The sequence below is a fragment of the Pyrgilauda ruficollis genome, unplaced genomic scaffold (genome assembly GCF_017590135.1).
Source record: "Pyrgilauda ruficollis isolate IOZ18807 unplaced genomic scaffold, ASM1759013v1 scaffold5, whole genome shotgun sequence".
NCBI classification, from domain to species: domain Eukaryota; kingdom Metazoa; phylum Chordata; class Aves; order Passeriformes; family Passeridae; genus Pyrgilauda; species Pyrgilauda ruficollis.
This window is the reverse complement of record NW_024526599.1, coordinates 5,724,339-5,745,740: the sequence shown is the minus strand read 5'-3', so window position 1 is coordinate 5,745,740 and position 21,402 is coordinate 5,724,339. Positions and strand designations below refer to the sequence as shown.

General features: G+C 37.8%; 1 protein-coding gene across 1 annotated transcript; it reads left to right on the top strand.

Moving 5' to 3' along the window:
• The first annotated feature begins 5,356 nt into the window (after positions 1–5,356).
• Positions 5,357–21,069, top strand: ASIC5 (acid sensing ion channel subunit family member 5). Its single transcript, XM_041480155.1, has 10 exons — positions 5,357–5,396; positions 7,595–7,901; positions 9,767–9,998; positions 11,105–11,224; positions 12,131–12,280; positions 12,873–13,020; positions 14,522–14,578; positions 16,632–16,800; positions 20,134–20,225; positions 20,870–21,069. The coding sequence occupies exons 1-10, from the start codon at positions 5,357–5,359 to the stop codon at positions 21,067–21,069; spliced, it is 1,515 nt and encodes a 504-aa protein (XP_041336089.1).
• Positions 21,070–21,402: the final 333 nt, after the last annotated feature.

Here is a 21,402-nt window from a genome sequence, read left to right as displayed (position 1 = left end):
AGGGAGCCTCTCTCCAGCCTGGCCGAGGCAGGTTCACTGTAAGGCAGAGGTGGCCTGCAGCATCATTTATGGGATTTATGGATACAGCCAGAGCCAGGAGTTTGCATGTTCTCACTGTGGGGCTCTCTGTCTGAAACATTATGGTCTGATGAGGACAGGTAAGTAAGACTGACCTTCAACATACTGTCATGAATCCAAAAAAAGCATGAATTGGGAGTGACCTGTTCACCCAAGCCAAATCTCAAGTTTTCCTACATGAAATCACTTATGGAGCAGAAAAAGTACACACACAAGTGGTTTGAACAGTGTCACCCATTCCACTGCTCAAACTCTCATCCTGATTACAAAATCACTACAAATCAATTTGTTTGTCTAGTGTTTGCTAACTTGAAGAAAGAGCTCAGAGAGCTTCTGACTGCAAACAAATGACGCTTGAAGCTTCCCAACACTCTTGTTAACAATTGCAGACTAGGAGCTACCCAGCACACATGGCTTCTACCTATGTAACAATGCTTGCAGCGAGTCAAAGAGCCAAGTAGGTCATGCCATGCTGAGAAATTTCGAAGAGAAAGTAAAAGATTTTTTGGGAAGGGCTATTAGAACAAAGGAAACAAACAAATTAAAAAACAAAACAAAACACCATCAGCAAAAAAACAAACCAAAACAAACCAAAACACGACCCAAACAAACTAAAAAGCAAGCTTACAAGCAAGCTTACAGTGCAATCATTTCCCCAGAATATTCATGTAATTTTCCAATTTTGATAGCCCAGGACTTCCTAAAATATCTTTATTCTTGCATTTAACAACCTTTTTGTGGATTCTGTGAATTCACAACCTGCAGCAATGAGTTCCATAACTGAAGTACATATCATGTGAAGGAGTGTTTCCATGTGCAAGTTTCAAACTCCCTGCCAAATAATCAAGTAATTTTCATTTCTGTTTGGTATTAATTCATGGCTAATGAGAAATAGGTGCACTAAACTTTGTAGTCCCAGTCACCCTGTTCTGCATTTGTGCAGATTCTGCTGGGACCTTTGTAAGACAAAGCACTCAGAAGGAAAATATCTTTTCTACATACAGATGTTGCATTGTAATTTCATAAAATTATAGTGATGAAATAATTTGATAACAAACACACAACTATAATAGTGAAATACAGTACAGCAGCTACTGTTGTGGCTGACAAAGTGCAACTCAAATTGTAGAGGTGAGGCCTCCAGTGTCCCAAGCCAGAACTTCACTGTGCTAGCTATTCTGCCAGCACTGAACAAAAATCACTTCCTCACCCAATAATAACATAGCAAGATATATGTGAATAAAGACACATAAAATAAAAGTGAAGAGCAGAAGATAAACTTGGAAATGAAATGTATCCTCTGCGTGTTTTGTGATTTTCCAAACTGGACTTACTATCTAACTGGCACTTGAAATTAACAGTTGGTTTTAACAAAACTAAAATTTGGTGACTCCAGGCTAAAACAAACAAGCTTAAAGTTGATGCAATATTAATAATCCAATCAGACATTTGTACCTGGGGGAGGAACAGAGATCAAGGTCTTGCAAACTGCAAACAAAGAGAGGAGATAGTGCTGGAAAGATTTTTTTTTTCTTTCTAAATACTGCATTTGTTCAAATTCTTAAACACAAAGAACTGTGTCATCACTTCCCAGAATACCTTTAACTTACATTTATGTTTCACACATCCCAGCACAAGCTTCCCCCCATCGTCTCTCATTTGTGGCTCAGCAGAATGCAGCAGTATTTCTTTCACATGCTGATAATTCTTGACTGATAATTATTCCCCATGTATGGAAAAAATGTTCTTTCACTTCTATTGCCCAAACACCCTGCTTTCATCAATGTAAGTGGATCAATGCCAGCTGGAACTGCAAACTTAGGAGAAATAAAATATCTTGAACACATTCCACAGTGTTGTCCCAAGGCAGACCTATCCTCTACTAATGCCTTGCAGGCATACATTGCAGGGTGCAGTGCTTTAGTATATAACATATATCATTCTTTAGGCTGTTTTTCCCCTCCTGAACACCCCAATCCTGGTTACCTGTCAGGTCCAGTGAAGCACAAACCTGGAACCATAAGCTACTCCCATGCCTCCACGTGGCTCAGCTCGTGTTGCTGTTTACTCCATGGTACAGCTCTCTGGCAAGTGCAAAGGGCTGGTTTAGGACAAACGTTGACAAAAATGTGCTCATCTCATCCTATTCAGCAATATCATTAACTGATGGGGTGATGGAATAGGTTGTGCTCTTCTTAAACTGACAAATAAGAGCAGCCTGGAAAGTCTGATAGCATGCTGGCAGGTAGGAGCTGGAATTCAGAATTACCTTAATGCACTGAAATTAATAATGTGCAGCTTCTGTGATGCAAAGAGCAATACTTTTGAACTTCAGCCATGATAAACAAACTTACAAATAAGAAGTTCTTTAGGGAAAATCTTATACTGAAATTTTTAAATAGCAACTGTCTACATGGCATGGAACCCCTCATTTCTATCCAACATCAGAAAGACTTTATCTGTTATATTATGTCCTGGGCACCACTCTTCAAGACAGATGAAGACAATGTGGAAAGGGTTCAGAAGAGGATGTCAAGAACAATGAGTATTTGATGTAGAAAATATGGCCCCTTAAGAAAGATGGAAAAAATTGACCTGTATAACTAGGAGAAGATTATGGATGGAAAAGTGAGAAATAATTTCTTTTCAAAAGGAAGGGCAATAAGCAACTTCCAGTGCACCGCAGGATGGGAAAAGGAGTAACCAGTTTAAATTACGGCAGGATAACAAAGACATAAGAAAACAAAAAATAAGGAAATTCTAGCATCTTCATGCATTAGAAAACAATGATGAGAGCTCATGATTTATCCAGTCATAGCTGATTCCTCATCAGTGTAGAGAGAGACTCAATGAGTCCTCAAACTCTCCTTGAGCACCTCCTGCTGCAGCCCCTCCTGCCCCCCATTGCTGAATCCACTTTCAGCACAAGCTTAAAGGAAGGAGCAAGACAGATGCTTGCATATACTATTAGTTACCAGCATTCCATGAAATGGCAATGACAATACTTTATAAGAATCCAGGTAGTGGATCACTCCATTGGTTTTTTCCTGTTTTGCCTTTTTCTGCTAATATTTTTGCACTAATTGAGTAAAAGTATTTGAAGTCTGCCATATTAGCAAATGCATTACTTCTGTCTTAAAACTAGATAATATTTGAGATGCTTCTATTAAAAGAGAGAGCTAAGCAAAACATCAGAAGCATTAATCTCAAAAAAGCACTTATAGAGGGTCATGCAATGTAACAGGCATTGGAAAGAAACACTTTAATATATTCTAAAAAATACAATATTGTCCAATGAAAGCTAAATATACACCAAATACATACTTGTGTACGCATGCATTTTATCTCAGCAACCCATAAGAATTCTCAGAAGACATTTTGCTGTAACTAGGCTATAAAGAATTAACTTTATCAGAAACATGTTATCTATTTGTCTCAGGAAATAACTAAGTAGTTACACTGGCTGCAGCATTACTTTTTAATTTAGCACCATAACATAAGAACTGAACAAAACTTAAGATTGACTTCAAGTAATTTGAGTACAAAATTTGCATTATGCGTGAATGCAAAAAACAGCGACCGCCTCAGTCAACAGTTGGTTTTCCTATCTTTACTGCATTAGGTATTAGGGAATGTGTGGTTTTAATAACTAGATACATATGCTAGGAGTGAGTGGCCAGAGCAGGCTGCCTGTGACCAGTCTATAACCTGGAACCTGTTTGTCCAAACCATTTGGGAAGGATGAACAAACATAAGATGGTTGGTCTTCGCCCCTTAGTGTTTGCTTAAGAATTAATATAAAACAACTGTAAAAGAAAGAAATTTTTCAAATTTTTCAAAATCAATTTCTTATGTAAAACACAAGGGGACAACATAAGCCTTGTTCATCTAAAGTATTGCATAAGCATAACAATTCTTTGTAACACAATTTAAAAAAAAGTTTAATCACTTGCTGTATATAGAGCCAAGTAACTTACAGTGTGTACTTCTTAATTCTATACACATAACAGTATAAAAGATTTACATAACTTGTTTTATGAACTCAAGCAACTCAGGCAAGAGGTGTTGTCTGTGTTCTGTGAATTACAGTGGTTTGCATTAATAGGAGTCAATGGATCTGCAGGGCTCAGAAACTGCTCAGCAGAGCACCAGTTGGGCTCAAGTTACAAACATCTTTAAAAACTGCTTGTGTCAACACAAGTGCTGTGCAAAACTTGCCCTGGCAGAAAATCCCACCAGTGAGGCAACAGTGACAAATGGAGCTGGGAATTCCAAGCAGTAGAATACAGAATATTTCAGCCAGGAATAATTAAATGGAGTTCAGTGCTTTACCTCGTTGCTTGTAGTGTTAAGAACACAGCCAGAAAATAGCAAACAACCGGGCAGTGAGGCACCAAGGACCCAAGCTGATGCACCTGGCAACCCAAGAACTCTGTAGGTGACCAATGGGACTATTACTAACAGAGGGAAAGAAGTGATCAGAAAGAGAATGTGAGGGAGCTCTTTTCTTATTTTTCCTAAAGCATTAATCAAGTACATCCCAGGTTTGAAACTTCTAGTATTTTTATGCACTTTTATTAGATGTTCAGCTCTTTTCTTGAAATAAATTTCAAACTAGATAATTTTGCACATTAGCAAAAAAGCAGCCTCTGCATAAGCCTTTTGCATAAGGCCTTGCTGGAATGATTGACCTGCATGTATATTCATCCTTGCCTACAGGGTTAAGTCTTAGGAGTAACAGCTCATTTTTGCTGAAATGTGCACAAGAACATGAAATCTGGAGCTGGTTATGAAGACAGCTATTCAAAGTGTGGATAAACTGCATCCTGTTCCTGCTAGGAACCTAGAGAGAGACATTTACTGCTCTCCAGACCAGCAAGGGGCTCCTTATTTATTTCAAGAGAAGCTATTCAGTTCTGAACAGCACAGTATTTTAGCAAAGATCATAGGCCTTTCTAAAACCAAAGGAAAATATATGAAAGAAATTTGTAAGGTGATGCAATACACAATGCACTTGTACTACTATTAGCATAATAAGTAACTAAAATGTATGTAAATGTGTACATCTGATCCTGTAATCAAAATTATCTCCTTCACATTGCAGACAATGTTAATAAAAGGCAAAACATAGCAACCCCAGCAGGTAAATTACCCACTCCCAGGTGTCACTGAGAATCACCTCCCACTTAGTGTTCTATAAAAGCCATTACCTAGCAGTGATCACAGTGGTAAGGCAGCTTCTTATCCATCCCTTCCCTACTGAAATAAGCACGGCCTCATGGAACAGCTCAGGAGATTCATTCAATTGGATGCCAAAGGTATGTAACTAGGTATATTAGAGTACTTTACCAAGAGCTTTGTTATTTGTCATCTTGTCCAAAAGTAGCAATAATGTACCTTTTCAAGAGAGAGCAAAGAAGGGAGAGCTCAAAAAAGCTTGTAGGAAAAAATGTGTAAGCTTATTTAAGAAATTTAAAAAGCCTTTAGCTATTGGCCCTCTGTGTATTTAGAATAAAGCAATACATTTTTAACTAGGGAATTGCTAAATAGCATTTTCTAAAGAAATCTGAAAGTAGAGTAAGGATTCTTTAAGACATTCACAAAGTAGTGCTAATGAAAACAGCAGCATGCTATTATTAGACAATCCTATACATTAAAACCAAAATTTTAACAAAACTTTTAATGTTTTTCTCAGGTGAAACATCATTTTTACTTACTAGTATTTACTGTACTAGCTATGCATAAGAGCTGAAATACAGCTTAGCTTCCTGTTTGCTTAGATTCAAAGTTACATCTCTGCTGATTAAGGTAACTAGTGGTTTTTATGGCACTGGACTTCTAAGTAGGGACATGTTGTCATTCTCATACCTAGCACAGTGCATACAGGAGAAATGAACACCCACAGCACTGTCTTGAAGAAAAGGATCTGAATTGCCTGTGATCTCCTGTTGGAGTCTACAGGCAGCAGATGTAGACATGTTAGGAACATCTCCCTCTGCTCTTTTTCAGGGAACATGCAAAGAGCTTGTCCCATTGCCCACGTGCTAGTGAGAGAGAAGCCTACAGCAAAACCAGAAATCTTCTCCATTCCAGCAAGATGTACAAAACCACACATGGCTGAACAGATTTGCAGTGGGCTCCAACAGTCACTAGAGCTAGGAGAGAAACTTTTGAACAGTTTTGTAGAGGAAAATTCTCTGATGATAAAACGAGGTCATAGTAAATTACATAACATTGATCAAAGTACTTACACAGACCTTAAAAGAGCAGCATAAAATAAATTCTTTCCCTTCAGAAACATTTTGAAATCCAGCACCATCTGGGATTTTGTTATCATGGTCCAGAGACTGTGGACCAAAGAAACGCCCCAGAGTACTGATGTGGTCACCATGTGGCTGATGTGGCTCTGGCAGATGACTCTCACATCCCTTTGTTCCTTTGCCCAGCTGTAATAGCCTCAAGTAACCCAGTCTTAAAAAGGCTATATTCTCTTCCTACCACACATGCAAACAATTAAACCTAATTTTTGGATAAAAACAGAAGGGAAGCATTTAATTGCTGTTAAACACTGAGCTACATAATACATTTTCAGATATTAAAAACTGTTTTACAAACTGTCTTTGATTTACTGTTCTTATGGACTTAATGCCAAAAAAAAGTAGTGGATGGCAATCCACAAAAGAAGAACTTACCAAAAAGTGTGATCCAATTCTGAGAAGATACAAAAAAGTTCTCATGAAGTTTCCCTTCTTTGGATATTTTGGGAGAGAAAATAATATTTAAATCCATGTCCAAAAGATTATTCAGCATTAAGCATAGGAAAGTTACTGCAGTTCCAGGTATTGACTACATTCATTATTGGTGTAGCCCTTCAACTTAGCTTTAAAAATTGTTTGGTTTGGTTTATTTTATTATCAGTTTATAGAAAACATGATGCAAATGAAAACTAAACCCATCCCATTTCAAAGTTATGGAATCAGACAAGTGTGAACCTAAGAAAATGAGATTAGATATTCTTTTGAACCTGCAACCTTCCAATTCTTATCTTGAAAATTTTAATAGTCAAAGAGTGAAATTTCCTTTCATATCATTCCATATCATTCATTTTAAACTTAATTTGTCACAGCATGTGTGAAGAACCAGTTCTTTATGGAGTTGTTACTGTAAAAATGAGATGTTTAACTTTTCACATAAGCTTACAGCAATGTATGGTTTTAGAGCCCTGAGGTATGTCAAAATCCTATCTTTCCCCCAGACGTGGAGCTATGCTTTTTTAAATTAAAGTGCTTAAATGCACTTGTGGACTTGAAATACTGCAAGATATACTTTATATTCAGGGCAACACTGAGCCCACCTCTTAGCACACAACTCTTCCATCCTCAGAAGCAAGTTCATTACTTAAAGAGATAATTTACAATTCAAGGGAAAATTTACATCAGAATTATGTGGATTCCTTTTTTTAAGTGATGGCTAAACACTATTTTTTTTTTTAATTTTAACTTTCTTTCACATTCAGGAATACTGGGAAAGATACGATTGTGTTTAATAAAGAAACTGCTGCCAGATTTGGAAGACAGAAGGAAATATCACGAGGAGTTTGCCTCATCCACTTCATTTCATGGCGTGCATAACATTGTCCACAGGCAGAGCAAGGTTCGCAGGGCACTGTGGCTGCTGATAGTCGCAGGCTGCCTTGCCATTGTTGTCTGGCAGATCTGCAGTCGCCTCATCTACTACTTCAGCTGGCCAACCACAACTACAGTGGTGGTTCAGTACGTGGAAAAAGTCAAATTCCCCGCTGTGACCTTCTGCAACTTGAACAGGTAAAGATTACGCTTGGTGTTTGCTCTTGAGACACAACACATCTTCATCTGAAAGCAGTCAGGTTCCACAACTTGACTGGACAAATCACATAAACCAAGGAAAATATGGCTATGAGGGGCATGTCTTCCACACCACCACACAATACTTAAAAGAAGATGAAAATATGAGAATCAAGAAAAGAATGTTGCTTTTATAATCTTCCCCTTCCTTCAGATGACATGGTTTTTAAGTTTCACAACAGAAGTTGGAATAGAAAATCTCTGGTAGTAAGTGTTCTACATATGAGTGTTGCTTTTCAGTGTAACTAAGGGACAGCCATCAGCCACATCCAAGCTAAAAATAAAAGACAAGATTAACAAATGATTTTAAATAGAAGCTTCATGCAAAGGTAAGAATCTTAGGTAAAACAGATTTTTTTACGTAAAACACCTCAGGTAAAATACCTTTTTTCAGAGGTACTCGGCCTTTACAACACCAGCTGATGTCTGTAAGAAATCATTTGCTTTGTTTGGAAATCATGTGCCTAAACAAGAACTTCATTATAGATTTCTACATTTGAAGACAGTGGCTAACATTCAGCACAGCCACTTCAAAAATAATTTAATGAATTTTGGCCTGATTTTTAGAGCAAAAACATAATTTAGGAACAGTTTTAGAAACACAGAAAGTTTATCCACATTTTTTTCCCTCAAAAATTAGTAAGTTTTCTCATTTTCCACCTTTTGCTGGCAGAATCAGCCAGAAGTCCAAATCTCAAAGACCTGGAGTCATTCTGCCATCTCCCTATTTCCTGCATAAAGCTACCCTGGGTTATATCACACGACATGCACTGCAGACAGAAATCCCTCTGGCTGTTATAAACGTGCCTCACCTCTTGTAACTATAGCAGCAGCACTCTGTAAGGAGTCAGCTACTGAGCACGGCACTTTTCCATCTAAATAACAGTTTGCGGCCATATCCATCTGCCAGTCATGCTGTGCTTATCCTCCCCTCCTGTTTTTATTAACTGGGCTTTTTTCATCAGCAGGACAAAGAGGCACAGCACTTCCTTTATTTTTTGACTCAAATTTAGTGGTGAAGAGCTGTTCCTACTAACCTTCCTTAAATTGAGGCATTTAGATCTATTACACAAATATGTTACATTAATACTGTTTAAAAAATAACTTTATAACTTCTGTAAAGCCTTACTTTACTTCAATAAAGAACTTCAATGCTGTACATAAGGAAAGCACCACCAAAGTCTCATCACATTTTTGAGACTTTTCAAGTAGATTCAAAGAGTAAAGGTCACCTTTGATTTTAACCACTGTGCCACCAGCTCATAGGAAGGTACACTGTCTACAGTGGGGTGCAGTGCCTTAGTAAAGCAGGTACATGAGACTAAGCAAATGTGCTTAGAATTCAATTTTCTAAATTAAGGAAAACAGCTTTTTTTTTTTTTTTTCCCACTGAATGGGACAGTTCCTCTCAGATAGTTTCCCACATGTAAACACAATTGTTCAGCTTGTCATCAGTTCTACTAATCTTGTTGTTGGTTTATGTGAATGGTTCATCTACTCAGGGGATTTAGTTTTTAATGCTTAGTAAACAATCACACACAACGGAATTGTTTCCAGTATGACTGACCAGAATAGCCACGGGAAGGTGTCTATTTGCTGTTTCCAGATGTGGAAGATACAATCCTAGAGATAGGGACTATATTGTTTATTCATGTTGTAGGGATCAAACTGCAACCTGTTGGGCAAGAATCAGTTATAGTTTGTGAGCAGACAGCAACTTGTGTCACAGTTTTGTCAAAAGCAGCCTTGAGATCAGTCCTATAACTACAGAATCCCAAGCAATTCTTTCTCCTTCTCACTGACAGGTTTCAAGCTCATGCTGTGAGCAACCTGAAAGTAATTTTTTTAATTTGGAACATTGTATCTGCAATTCTCCAAAAATTTGCTATGGAAGACAAATATTCCCAGGAGTTAAATGATTTCCTTCTTGGGAACCAGAACTTCAGCATCAAAGACTTTACAAGGAAAAATGGTTTTTATCTGAACAGCAGCACATTGCTAGAATGTGATTTTTTTGGAAAGCCATGTTACCCACAGGTAAATATGCTTATTTTATTAAAACAATAGCTCAGAGAAGAAGGGGATATATTCTTAACTTAAGACATCTAGCTTTGCCAGCTGCTCCCCTATGCTCTTTTACAGTCAGAAAATAGAGAAGAAAAGTCCTGCTCGAAATTACCCTGAGGGTCTCAATTCTCCCACTGACTACAGAGGCAGCCTGCTGGACTCTCTGAGCTGGAAGATGGGATGGATTTCAGTTTAAATTGCTCTCTGTGCCACTTCTGCACGGAGAGCAGCCTTTGAAAGCTGTCGTACCTCCAGGCTGTATCTAACAACCTTTTCCATCAGTGGCCTATAATGAAGGACAGTTTGTACCAAGTTTTTTTGTATGACGTGATTCTGTGGTTTTGTTCTTGAGGTTAAGAATATAGACAGCCAGGGTAACAGGAATTTTACTATTGAAAACAAAATAGCCCATCTTTGGGAATTTGAGACAACAGCCAAAAAATATGATCACTCCATTTTAATGCCAATTCTTCTGTAAAGGAATGACTTAGACAGAAAATGTGAACAAAGAAGACAGGTCTATACCCTTTCAGTTTAATGTAACCTTTAGATTTGCTGTAGTTTCTAAAATTAGGCATTAGAGACTTCTCTTAACTGGAAGACACTAGTGCTAAGAACTAAAACTAAAGCAGTGAGATGCAGTCATATTAAATTACAAGGTGGTTTCAGGAAAAAATGCAATTTCATATATAACATGTCAGTTTTGAAACAGTCTTCACTAACAGCTAATGGGCAAAAAATAAAAGTTATTTCTGAATATATAATTTCTATATAATGTAACAGGTATAGAAATAACACAGGACCTCATTAAATTATTCTGAGCAGCTCATAAGTATTAATGAACAATGTGAAATTTTTCCTTTAAACTTCATTTGCTATAGAAAGGGCTGAAATACTTTCAAATATTTCATTAAAAACCACTTTTCTCATTGTAATATTGAGTACTTTGGAGGAAAAAATAAAACAAAATAACCCAACACCAACCCCAGTAGCCCCTTTCTTGCATTGTAATTAACTAAGGAAACTGCAAGTGTTCTTTCTTTCATTTCACTCTTCCCTATTTTCCTTTATTGAAGGATTTTGAACATGTTTTCACTGAATATGGAAACTGCTTTACTTTTAATCACAATGATCTTTCAGCAAGAAGAGTGAGTTTGTCTGGAAGAGGCTTACATTTGCTTTTTGATGTCCAGCAGGTACAGTTATCCTAAGGATTATAAGTAATGAATCACATACTAACTTATAAATTAGTGGAGGCTTTTTTTGTTTTGTTTTGTTTTTTCTTTTTTTTTTTTTATTTTTTGTTTGTTTTTGTTTTGTTTTTTGTTTTTTGTTTTGTTTTGTTTTAAAGGAAAGACCCAAACAGATATCTAAAAAGACAAAATTATTAGTGACTCTGTCCCCAGCTGAGAGGAAGAAGATTGTGAGTGAGCATGCACATGCACTGTTCACCCAGAACTGAAACATGTCATCAGAAGAGTGATTAATTTTATACAAGCTCTTCAGCTTAATAAAAGACCCAGAAGAGAAGGTCACCTGGTGCCAGTTTCTAAGTAGCACCAAATTTTAGTTACAGCAGCTGCAGCAGCTCAATGCCATCCAAGACCTTTGCACAGTAAATTGTTTCTGACATTAGAATCGTCTTTGACCAACAAAAAAGCGGAGTACAGGGAATGTCACCTTGTGAGAACAGGGAAGAAAACTAACAGATTGATAAATTACTTAGACATTGGCTTTTGTTCTCTAGGAATTATGAGTCAGGAGTGAAAGGTTCTGAAGAGAATAATGGAAAGTTTAGTGAAATGTGATGGGTAGTTGCAAGTAAAAGGAATAAATCCCCAAGTTATAAGTAATGTTCATCTATGACTTCATATGTTTAAAATTGGGGGATGACAAAAAGAATAGAAAGGTTAAAAGCTTATAGCAACTGGAAGGAAACCCACAGAGCTAATGAACAAAGGAAATTCAAGTCAGTTTGCTTTTACACTTTCCTGTAAATTGCCAAAAATGCTACTAAAGAGCATAGTATCACAATAAATATAGCTAAAAGTTCAGATGGCGAGCAAAGCCAAAACTACTTTAAACAATTCTTTTTGTATCAGGACAAATTCACTGACGAACCTACTCTTGGTTATACTGATGCTGGAATAACTTTCGTTATCCATTCACCCCAAGAGCTTCCACGCTTTGATGGTTTAGGTTTACTGACACCAGTGGGGACGCATGCACAGGTTGCCATCCGCCAGCTGAAGGTAAGGGCTTTGCCCATGGACTGCTAGTAGTGGCTTTTACTGTCTCCAATTCTCTTCTGAAGCACTAACAATGAATCAACCATTGTGTAATGTAAAACATTTATTATGACTTAGTGACTCCAAAAGATAACATTCCCTCCAGACATAAATGAAATTACTGCTCTTTGGGAGAATATCACTGGTTTTCCTAATTTCTCTATCAAATTGCCTCTATCAATTGCTTCTATCAAAGTCAGCCTTTATTTCCTGTAACTTTACAACATCATTGATAGACAATGATAAAAAGACACCACAGAATTTCCCTAATACATTCTGCTACCATTAAGGGGGTCTCACATTCCTAGTGGAATTCAAGTAGAGTGGAGTACCATTTTGCACTAAGCTGTCTAATCAGGCCCTACTTTTGCTTTGAGAGAGGGGAGATGAACTTTTAATCCCAAGAGTATGAACTGTAATCGCCTCTAATTAAATCACAATGTTACAGCTTATGTCTTCAACAGGCTTCCTGCAGCACTTCAAAATGTGGAAAAACAATACCAAGGTTTAAAACAGACCCAAAAAACCTGTATGTTTTGTTATTATTACCCTACAGTCAATTATCCAAGAATACCCATGGGGAGAGTGCAAGCCTGATATGAAGCTTCAGTACCACAAGATTTATAGCACTAATGGATGTTTGTTGGAATGCAAAGCCCGGTACATACAGGACTGGTGTGGCTGTTTGCCATTCATTCTTCCAGGTATTTCTCAGGAGTATCATCATACCACACACTGATCATCTTCCTGGAGACCTCACGTTACTGAATAGCCAAGGAGATAGAGCATATATTTGAGGGAAATCGCCAGTTGATATTAATTGAAATTCCAAGGAAACAAGCAAGATATTTGGTCAAGCCTAGACTTAGCATCTGGATCATTGTCTATTCTTAGGATACAGTTCAAAAAATAGAAAGAAACAATTATGCCTCAGGAGTGTGAGACAGGTCTGTAGTCTTCAACCTGACTTCCTAAAGAGCTGGAACTAAATCCATAAGAAGGCATACATTTTCACACATAATCCAGGCAGCTTACTTTGCAGGCAGGTGCTCAGCAGCCACAGCAGAAGAGCTTGCTTGAAGACAGAATCTCAGGACTCCTACATGAGCCACAGAAGGAGCCTGGCAGCAGCAAAGGCTCTATAAAAGCCAAAAATGCTGCATGAAGCCTTCTAATCAGCTGCAAATGTGGAGCACCAGGTGCATGCTGTAATACTCCCCTAAAGTATCCAGGCTTCTTAATTACTCTAGAAATGTCAAGCAGTAACACTGAGCTCTCACACCTTTTCAGCATGAATGACAATACTGTCACCTAAAGCAACCCTGGAACCCAGATCTCTGTTCTTGCACCTCTTTTCACAACTGGTGGGCAAGAAAGCCACTAGATCACAAGAAAAGCCAGAAGAATGCCTGTACTGTCTCATTGTATTTTTTAAATATGCTCAAGCAAGGCAGAATACCCTTACTAAAGTAGACCCATCAATGTGTAATCTCTAGCCTGTTAGTTTGAGAACCCCTGGGAAAGGAGGTTGGCAGTCTTCTGCAAACTCTCATGGAAAAGGGGTTGCCAAGACAGCTAAGTCTGGGTCTCCCATGCCTGGGGTGACAGCTTTATACAACTTTATACGAGGACAGTTAGATAAAGGAGAGCAATGCCTTCTGGAACTGTGTGCTAAACTGCTACACAAAATTTCCGTGTGATGGAAAAAAATTTTAAAATGGGGTGAAACTGAGGCCAACTGAAAATTTTGCTCTAGCTCAGCATACTATCTTATCCCCTGCATCCCCAAAAAACTCCTGCATGGAGTTTAAAATTTCTGCAGAAACACATGGGATGTAATCTCATATCTATCTTACTTTGGAGATTTTTGTTCATTTTCACTAGGAAGAGCAGAAATTCCTGTCTTTAGCATGCTAACACAAAGAGTGTGCCACTCTTAAGCTTAAAGGCAGTTCAGGCTGGTACACATAATGAAGGTGCTTGCTCCAGCAGCAGCCTCCTGGCTTGGTCTGTTGTGTCTCTTCAGCCTGTACCCCTCCTGGTGTTGGCAACTGCACTGTGCCCACCTGAATTGATTTCTCAGTTGTGTAATCATTAACGTGAAGCGGTGAGCAGGCTTTGATGACATTACATTTCAGTTTAGTACAAATAGAGCTAAGGGTTAGAAGGTAATTGAGGCTCCTAAATATTTTTATTTATTTTTAGGAAATGGAACAGAATGTGACTTGCTGAAGTTTTACAAATGTGTTTATCCTGCAGTCTGTAAGTAATAACTTCATATTCATGATCTCCAAATAGTAGACAATATCTATCAATTAAATCTAAATACTGAAAGTAATCTGAAATGGAGTACATCCCAGTTCATTTAATATTCTGAAAACAGAGACCAGACAGAGCATGAAATGTAAGCCCATTAAAAAACAAACAAACCACACAAAACAATACTCCAAAAATATGTGTTTGTGTGTGTATATATATATATATATACATATACAACTAATCTGTTTTCAATTACCAGCCTCTGGCTAGCATTTTCACATCTTCACGGTAACCTTCTAGATGCAATGTTGTATTCTTTGTGCAAGCAGAATGAACAGTACAGTAATAACAGGTTTGTTAACAGGTAAAACATAAATCGCTGGCTTTAAGGTTTTATAAATTTACAAGTAAATTATAAATTTTGAAAGCGCTCGAAATGCAATTCTTTTCCAGAAACAAATAATCTATGCACAGTGGGTATGAAATTTGTAAGTCACTGCAACAGACTGGAAAATACTCAAAATGGTAATCTGAGAAGTAACTTTTCCTGAACTTCAGAAAGCTTTCTTTTTAAATTGGTTTGGTTTCTATTGTGTAATGTGACTCTCTCCGAGTGATTAGTAGACTCAGAAGTTGGTGGGGGGGACTGTTTTGATAAGGTGTGTGCAACATTCAGGCCAGATCTACTACTGTGAACAATTCCTTTTTTTTTTTTCCCTGTAAGCTATTTTAAAATGGATTCCACTAAGTTCACATTCTTATATAACCATGATCCTTAAAAGCCTGTCATGAGGGAAGATGCATATTATTTTACTTAATAGATATTCAGTGACTGAATGTCAAAGAAACCACAGAGCAATAAGCAAAAATGACCCCAAATTCCTCTGAAGGATGAACAGGATTCAGAGCTGGATCCCAGAAGGTTTGTAGATATATGGTCCCTGAGATCTCATTTTAGGGGCTGACTCTCCTTTGACAGTGTTGGAGACATATGGTAACAAAATCTCAAGTGACAGCACACTTATCCAGTATTTGCAGGACCCACTAAGAACACTATTTTAGGAGCAATAAAGGCTGCCTCTCCAGAATAAAATCCACAATCCCAACATCCCTAGAGAGTATTTCAAATCATCAGCTAGCAAGCTGAGATATCTCCTTCTCTGCGCTTTGCAAAAGTGAGAAGCCCACAAGCAGAGTGAACAGACACAGCCTCTGCCACCCCACAAACAGGACAAATAGAGCATCACAAGCAGGAGATCACAGTACTCATCTCACAGTGATGGCTTATGATTTAGGAAACATTTATGCCTTACAATTTTTAATCCACAAATTTTTAATTTTTAATCCACAATTTTTTTTTTTAATCTAGCTTTGCCAGATTTCTGTAATCCTTTCTGTAATTCCTTGTTAAAACAAATGGCTCCCCAGTTTCATGGCAGCCAGACCTGCAGAATTTCATGACTTCTCTTCAGTATTTGAAGAGACAAAGCTTTCCCTAAGCCTTCTTAGCTGTCTTGAGCCCAATTATGAAAGGGCAGGCAGGGGTTAAGGTAAAGTGAACTTAGCTAAGCAAGGTTTTCATAGTTATCAGATGGTAGCAAACTACAGATGGAATTGCTCTGGAAGTGTTTCTGTGCACTGAAAAGAGCTGGGTAGGCACTAAGGCATCAAGACCAAGGATATATACCTAAGTATTTAATTAAAAAGCTAGCACAGAACATGGAAAGTCTTCTGTTGTCTTTTTGTTTAACTGCGGGTGAGAAATAATAAGCACATAAAGCCCCAGTGAAGGCAGAAAGACTTGGAGGTGCTGTATTTCTTTGGAAAAAATGAGAAAAATATCTCAACTCTCGTTTTTGTGCAGCAGTTTCCCAAATGAGAGTTGCAAATACTTATTTGATCCTTCAACACCGGTAAGTACCCAGTTTTCCTGGGATAATTACTCCACACATTATCAAAGCCAATTAAAAGTAATTTAGTAAGTATTTTTCTAAAGTTTTTAAACTGTTTGCTTTTTAAAAAATATTATATAAAATTATTTCTTCTGAAATTTCAGATGATATAGAGATAAAAGGATTATGTACAGTAGGAACACACAATTCCACTTGCCCTGTCCCATGTGAAGAAACAGATTATCCTACCACTGTCACCTACTCAAACTTTGGAGGAGAAAAAGCCATAAAATATTTTTCTACAAAACTGAAGAAAAGCTCAGAATACATCAGGTAATCTTTCTTAACACCTTGTCTAACAAAGAAATTATAGATTCCTTTTTCCCATGTTAGCAGAGTGTATGATGAAAATCTGACCTTAAAAAGATATTATTTCATGTGGTATTAATAACATTGTCTGTGAGATAAAATAATCTTTTGGACAAAACTGGTTAAGATTTATACAAATTCATATCTATATTGATGTATGTTTGTATTATACACACAGGTACATATACATATAAATGTATATGATGTACTTAGATACACCAAAGACTGGATAACAAAGAATAGATAATGCAATTACAAAGTAATATTCTCAATTACCTTCTCTCTCACTAGTCTCTGATGACAAAGTTTTCTGATCATTGTTTCAATTAGGAATAAAAAAGCGGGGTTATCAAACCCATTCACAATTGATTCAGTAGAGAAAACCAATCTTTACGCTTCCACAAATTAAGGCAATGAAAAAACACAGATGCTGTATAAAGTTTTTCTCCTTTTAGCTTATACCCAAAGGAAGTTTTGTAAATACTGAAGACCTGGGTTTTACTATAGCAGCAATGCCAAGGATTTAATAATATTTTCTGTTGTTAGTAGAATTCCCTAACACTACATTATAAAAGTTATTTAGAAAATCTTTGGTACCACATCAATTCTCAAGAGGTAGCAGAATAGAGAAACAGGATGGTTGTGTGTGATTGAAAGCACCACTCAGAAAAAGGAGGTAGAAAATTTGATACAGTTTCATCCACTGAATTGTCTCTTTCTCATAGCCAGAGATGTCAGTAGTGCAAAGAAGTATTAAGGCAGGTGCTACATGAACTCATAGTAAAGTATGTTTATAGACAACTGTAGAACATTGGATTCATGAAATATCTATGAGTTTCATTTTCTCAGTGACTTTGGTTTTCTCACTTTTGAAGCCATCAGTCTGCAAATGCTGGCATATGTTTATACATGCACAGGAACTACACAAATCATAAAATGGTTGGGTTGGATGGGACCTTTAATGGTCAACTAGTCCAATTCCCCTGCAATGAGCTGGGACATCATCACCCACATCACGTTGCCCAGAGCCCAGTCCAACCTGACCTTGAATGTTTCCAGGCATGGGCTGTTCACCACCTCTCGGGGCAACTTGTTCCAGTGTTTCACCACACTTGTGAAAAATGCCTTCCTTGCACCTAGTCTGAATCTACCCTGAGTTTACAACCATTACCTCTTGTCCTGTATCTACAGGCCCTATTAAAAAGTCTGTTCCAAATGAACATTATGAAAATTAAACCTGTTATATACAAAAAATATTAATCCCTTCGGGACATTTTATCTTTGTTGATTATTTTATTGTCTGCAAACATCATGCACAACTCAGTAATTATTCAATTACACAAGGGAACATACAAGAAATTCCCCTGTTACCAGGCCTTAACCAATAGGAATCCTGCCAACACATTAATGAGTACACATTTCAGACTATAAAACATAGAGATGTAATTATTTCTGAAGATGTTATGAGGAAAAAGTTAAATATTTATTGGATAATTCTGCCAGCAAATCCATTACAAGGGCAGACTCTAACAGAATTTAGGAGAATAAGATTATTTTTACACATTAGCGCTACCTGAACTTTAGAATTTTCACCCAAAGAGATAGAAGTGATGATTTTGTATAGAAAATACTTATTTTCATGAATATTGTTAATGAGCTCATTGTCACTATCAAAGCAAAAACCTGTAGCTGTTAACACTTCCAAGGAATCATAGGAGGGTTTGGATTGGAAGGGACCTTAATGATCATCCAACCCCTGGATGGTTCCAACCCATGTGGACAGGGACACCACCCTCTACATCAGGTTGCTCAAAGCCCCATCCAACATGGCCTTGAACACTGCTAGGGATGGGGTATCCACAGCTTCTCTGGACAACCTGTTCTAGCGCCTCATCACCCTCACAGTAAAGACTTCCCAATATCTAATCTAAACCTACCCTGTTTCGGTTTAAAGCCATTCCCCTTGTCCTGTCCCTACATGTCCTTGTAAAAAGTCCCATTCTACGTTTTTTGTGAACCCCCTTCAGGTACTGGAAGGCTGCTGTAATTTCTCTCCAGAGGGTTCTCTTTTCCAGGCTGAACAGCCATAAGTCTCTCAGCCTGTCCTCAGAGGTGAGGTGCTCCAGCCCTCTGATCATCTTCATGGTCTTTCTGGACTCTCTCTTTTTATGATGGGAGCCCTAGAACCGGACAAAACACTCCAGGTGTTCCATTCTGCCCCTCTACTTCACTCTTGCGGACCTTCCCTCCGTATTCTGGTCACTCTTCCTTCCATGCAGTCCAGGCTGACTCTAAGGGCTGCGAGTGCATATTTCTGGTTTGCGTTGAGCTTCTCCTCAATGAACACCCCAAGTCCCTCCACCTAGGGCTGCTCTCATTCTATTCTCTGTTCAACCTCCACTTGTGCTTGTGCGTGCCCTGACCCAGGTTCAGTACTTAGCACCTGGCCTCACTGAACTATGTGAGGTTTGCACAGGCTCACCTCTCAAGCCTGTCCAGGTCTCAGGTCCTGGGATGGCATCCCTTCTCCAGCATGTCAGTCACACCACACAGCTTGGTGTCAGGACAAACTTGCTGAATGAGCCCTCAGTACCACTGTCCATGTCACTAAAAAGGTGTTAAACAGCTCTGGTCAAAATACTTGGACATTGAGCCACTGACATTATCTGTGCAGTCGGTTTTCTTCCAAACCCATTATTTTTATATTCCATTTAAGACCTAGGCAGAGTCTTTCTGTAGACAAGATACCGTAAAGAGGAGCTCTTCACTCAGTCATCACACAGCTAGATCTCAGCTAAATCTAGCTGAGATTTACCTACTCTTCCACTTTTGCAGCAGGCAAGAATATAATTAGGTAAGTGAAGCTACTAGCAGAGGGTAGAACTGAACATCCAAGTTTAGGACAAGCACTGCTCTGCACAAACATGCCAATTGAAATAAGCACAATTAAATATGCAGTAGCATGTAATCCACTTGCAAGAGTGGTAGGCTACACTTTACTTGACATTTCCATTCAAGTTTTTCTCAGTGATCCTTAAAAAATATGAGTCTACCCCACAGTACAGATCTAGAGCTACCTTTTCAACACAGAGGGAAAATCTACTCCTGCTAAACTGCTGTTGTTATTTGGATTTAGGGTTTTCTCCTTCTCTCGTGTAACTGATTTTGATAAAACTCATCTAACTTTTTGTTAAAGACACCATCCCTCTCCCTGAACTCAGACCATGCTGACAGATGTTGGTAAAAATGAGCAGCACTCTTGACTGTCTCAAGTAAACTCTATGTATGTGTCATTAGGCAAAACCTGGTGCGTATTGAGATTAAATATCACGATCTGAGCTACAAAATAACACAGCAGCAGAAGGCTTTGACTATCTCTGAGTTACTTGGTAAGTGAATGCTTAATATATATTATTGGTTAATAATTAATCTAAAAATAGTAATTTTAAAAACCCACGAGACAAAAAAAAAAAAAAAAAAAAAAAAGTTTTTTTAATTCTCTCACCTCCTGAATAAAAAACTATGTGTGGGCTTCTGAACAAGAAGCCATAATTTTTATATATAATAGTAATAATCATGTCTGTCTCGTGGTAATTTTTGATGCGGTCTCCTGTAATTCCTTTAAAGAAGCCATGCTATGGACAGCAGCTGAGAGGAAGAATTAAGTCTGGCACTAGTTTATGGCTCTGTCACAGACAGGACTGTAAGAACAATGACATTTTGGGGATTGCGAGAGGAGAGGAAGAACATGGGAATGAGAAGTAAGGGAACAGCTACAAAGACATAGAAGTAGTAAATATTTTAAGTATCTGTTTCACAGTAGGATGTCTTGTGTTGTACTTTGCTTTACTTAGAATTCTCAAAAACACATTAGTCTTCAGTAGACTTTCTTAAGAATATTAATTCTGTTTTCCTAAAGTGATGGATTATGTATATTGAATTTATGTAACACTTGAGCCTGGCAGGGTTTTGTTTGCTTGCTAGACTAAACCAGATGCTTTGTATGACACGTGTTTATTTCCTTCTATTACAGCCGATGTAGGTGGCCAGCTTGGATTGTTTTGTGGTGCCAGTATGATTACAATCATAGAACTGCTAGAGTATATTTTTACTAACTTCTGTTGGATGTGCATCTTTCTTCTTTTGAAAGCTCCTGAAATGCCTCAATGGAACAATCCATCCCAGAACCAACCAACACATAAGGGAGAAAAGAGGGGAATACAAGAATGCTAATGGCTTGTGGAAGGCCAGAACTAATTGGTTTTGCAAATTCCCTTTCTTTTTAAGATACAAAGGATACTGGAATATTTTACACTGCTCCCTTCTCTGCTGTCCTTATTCTCCCTATTATTCCCTAAAGTGATTTAACTGTGCTAAGTAACCTTAAAGAGTGCATTTCACAAACTCTCCTTCTCATATAAAGAAAAATGCAATCTTTAACTTTTATTTTAATAAATTAATTTTTTTTAAATAGCATAACAAGTGATGCCGACATATGATACAATTTAGCATTCATAACCCAGATTTTATCTTCTGTGTTTTGAGTGATGAGAAGCAATACACATG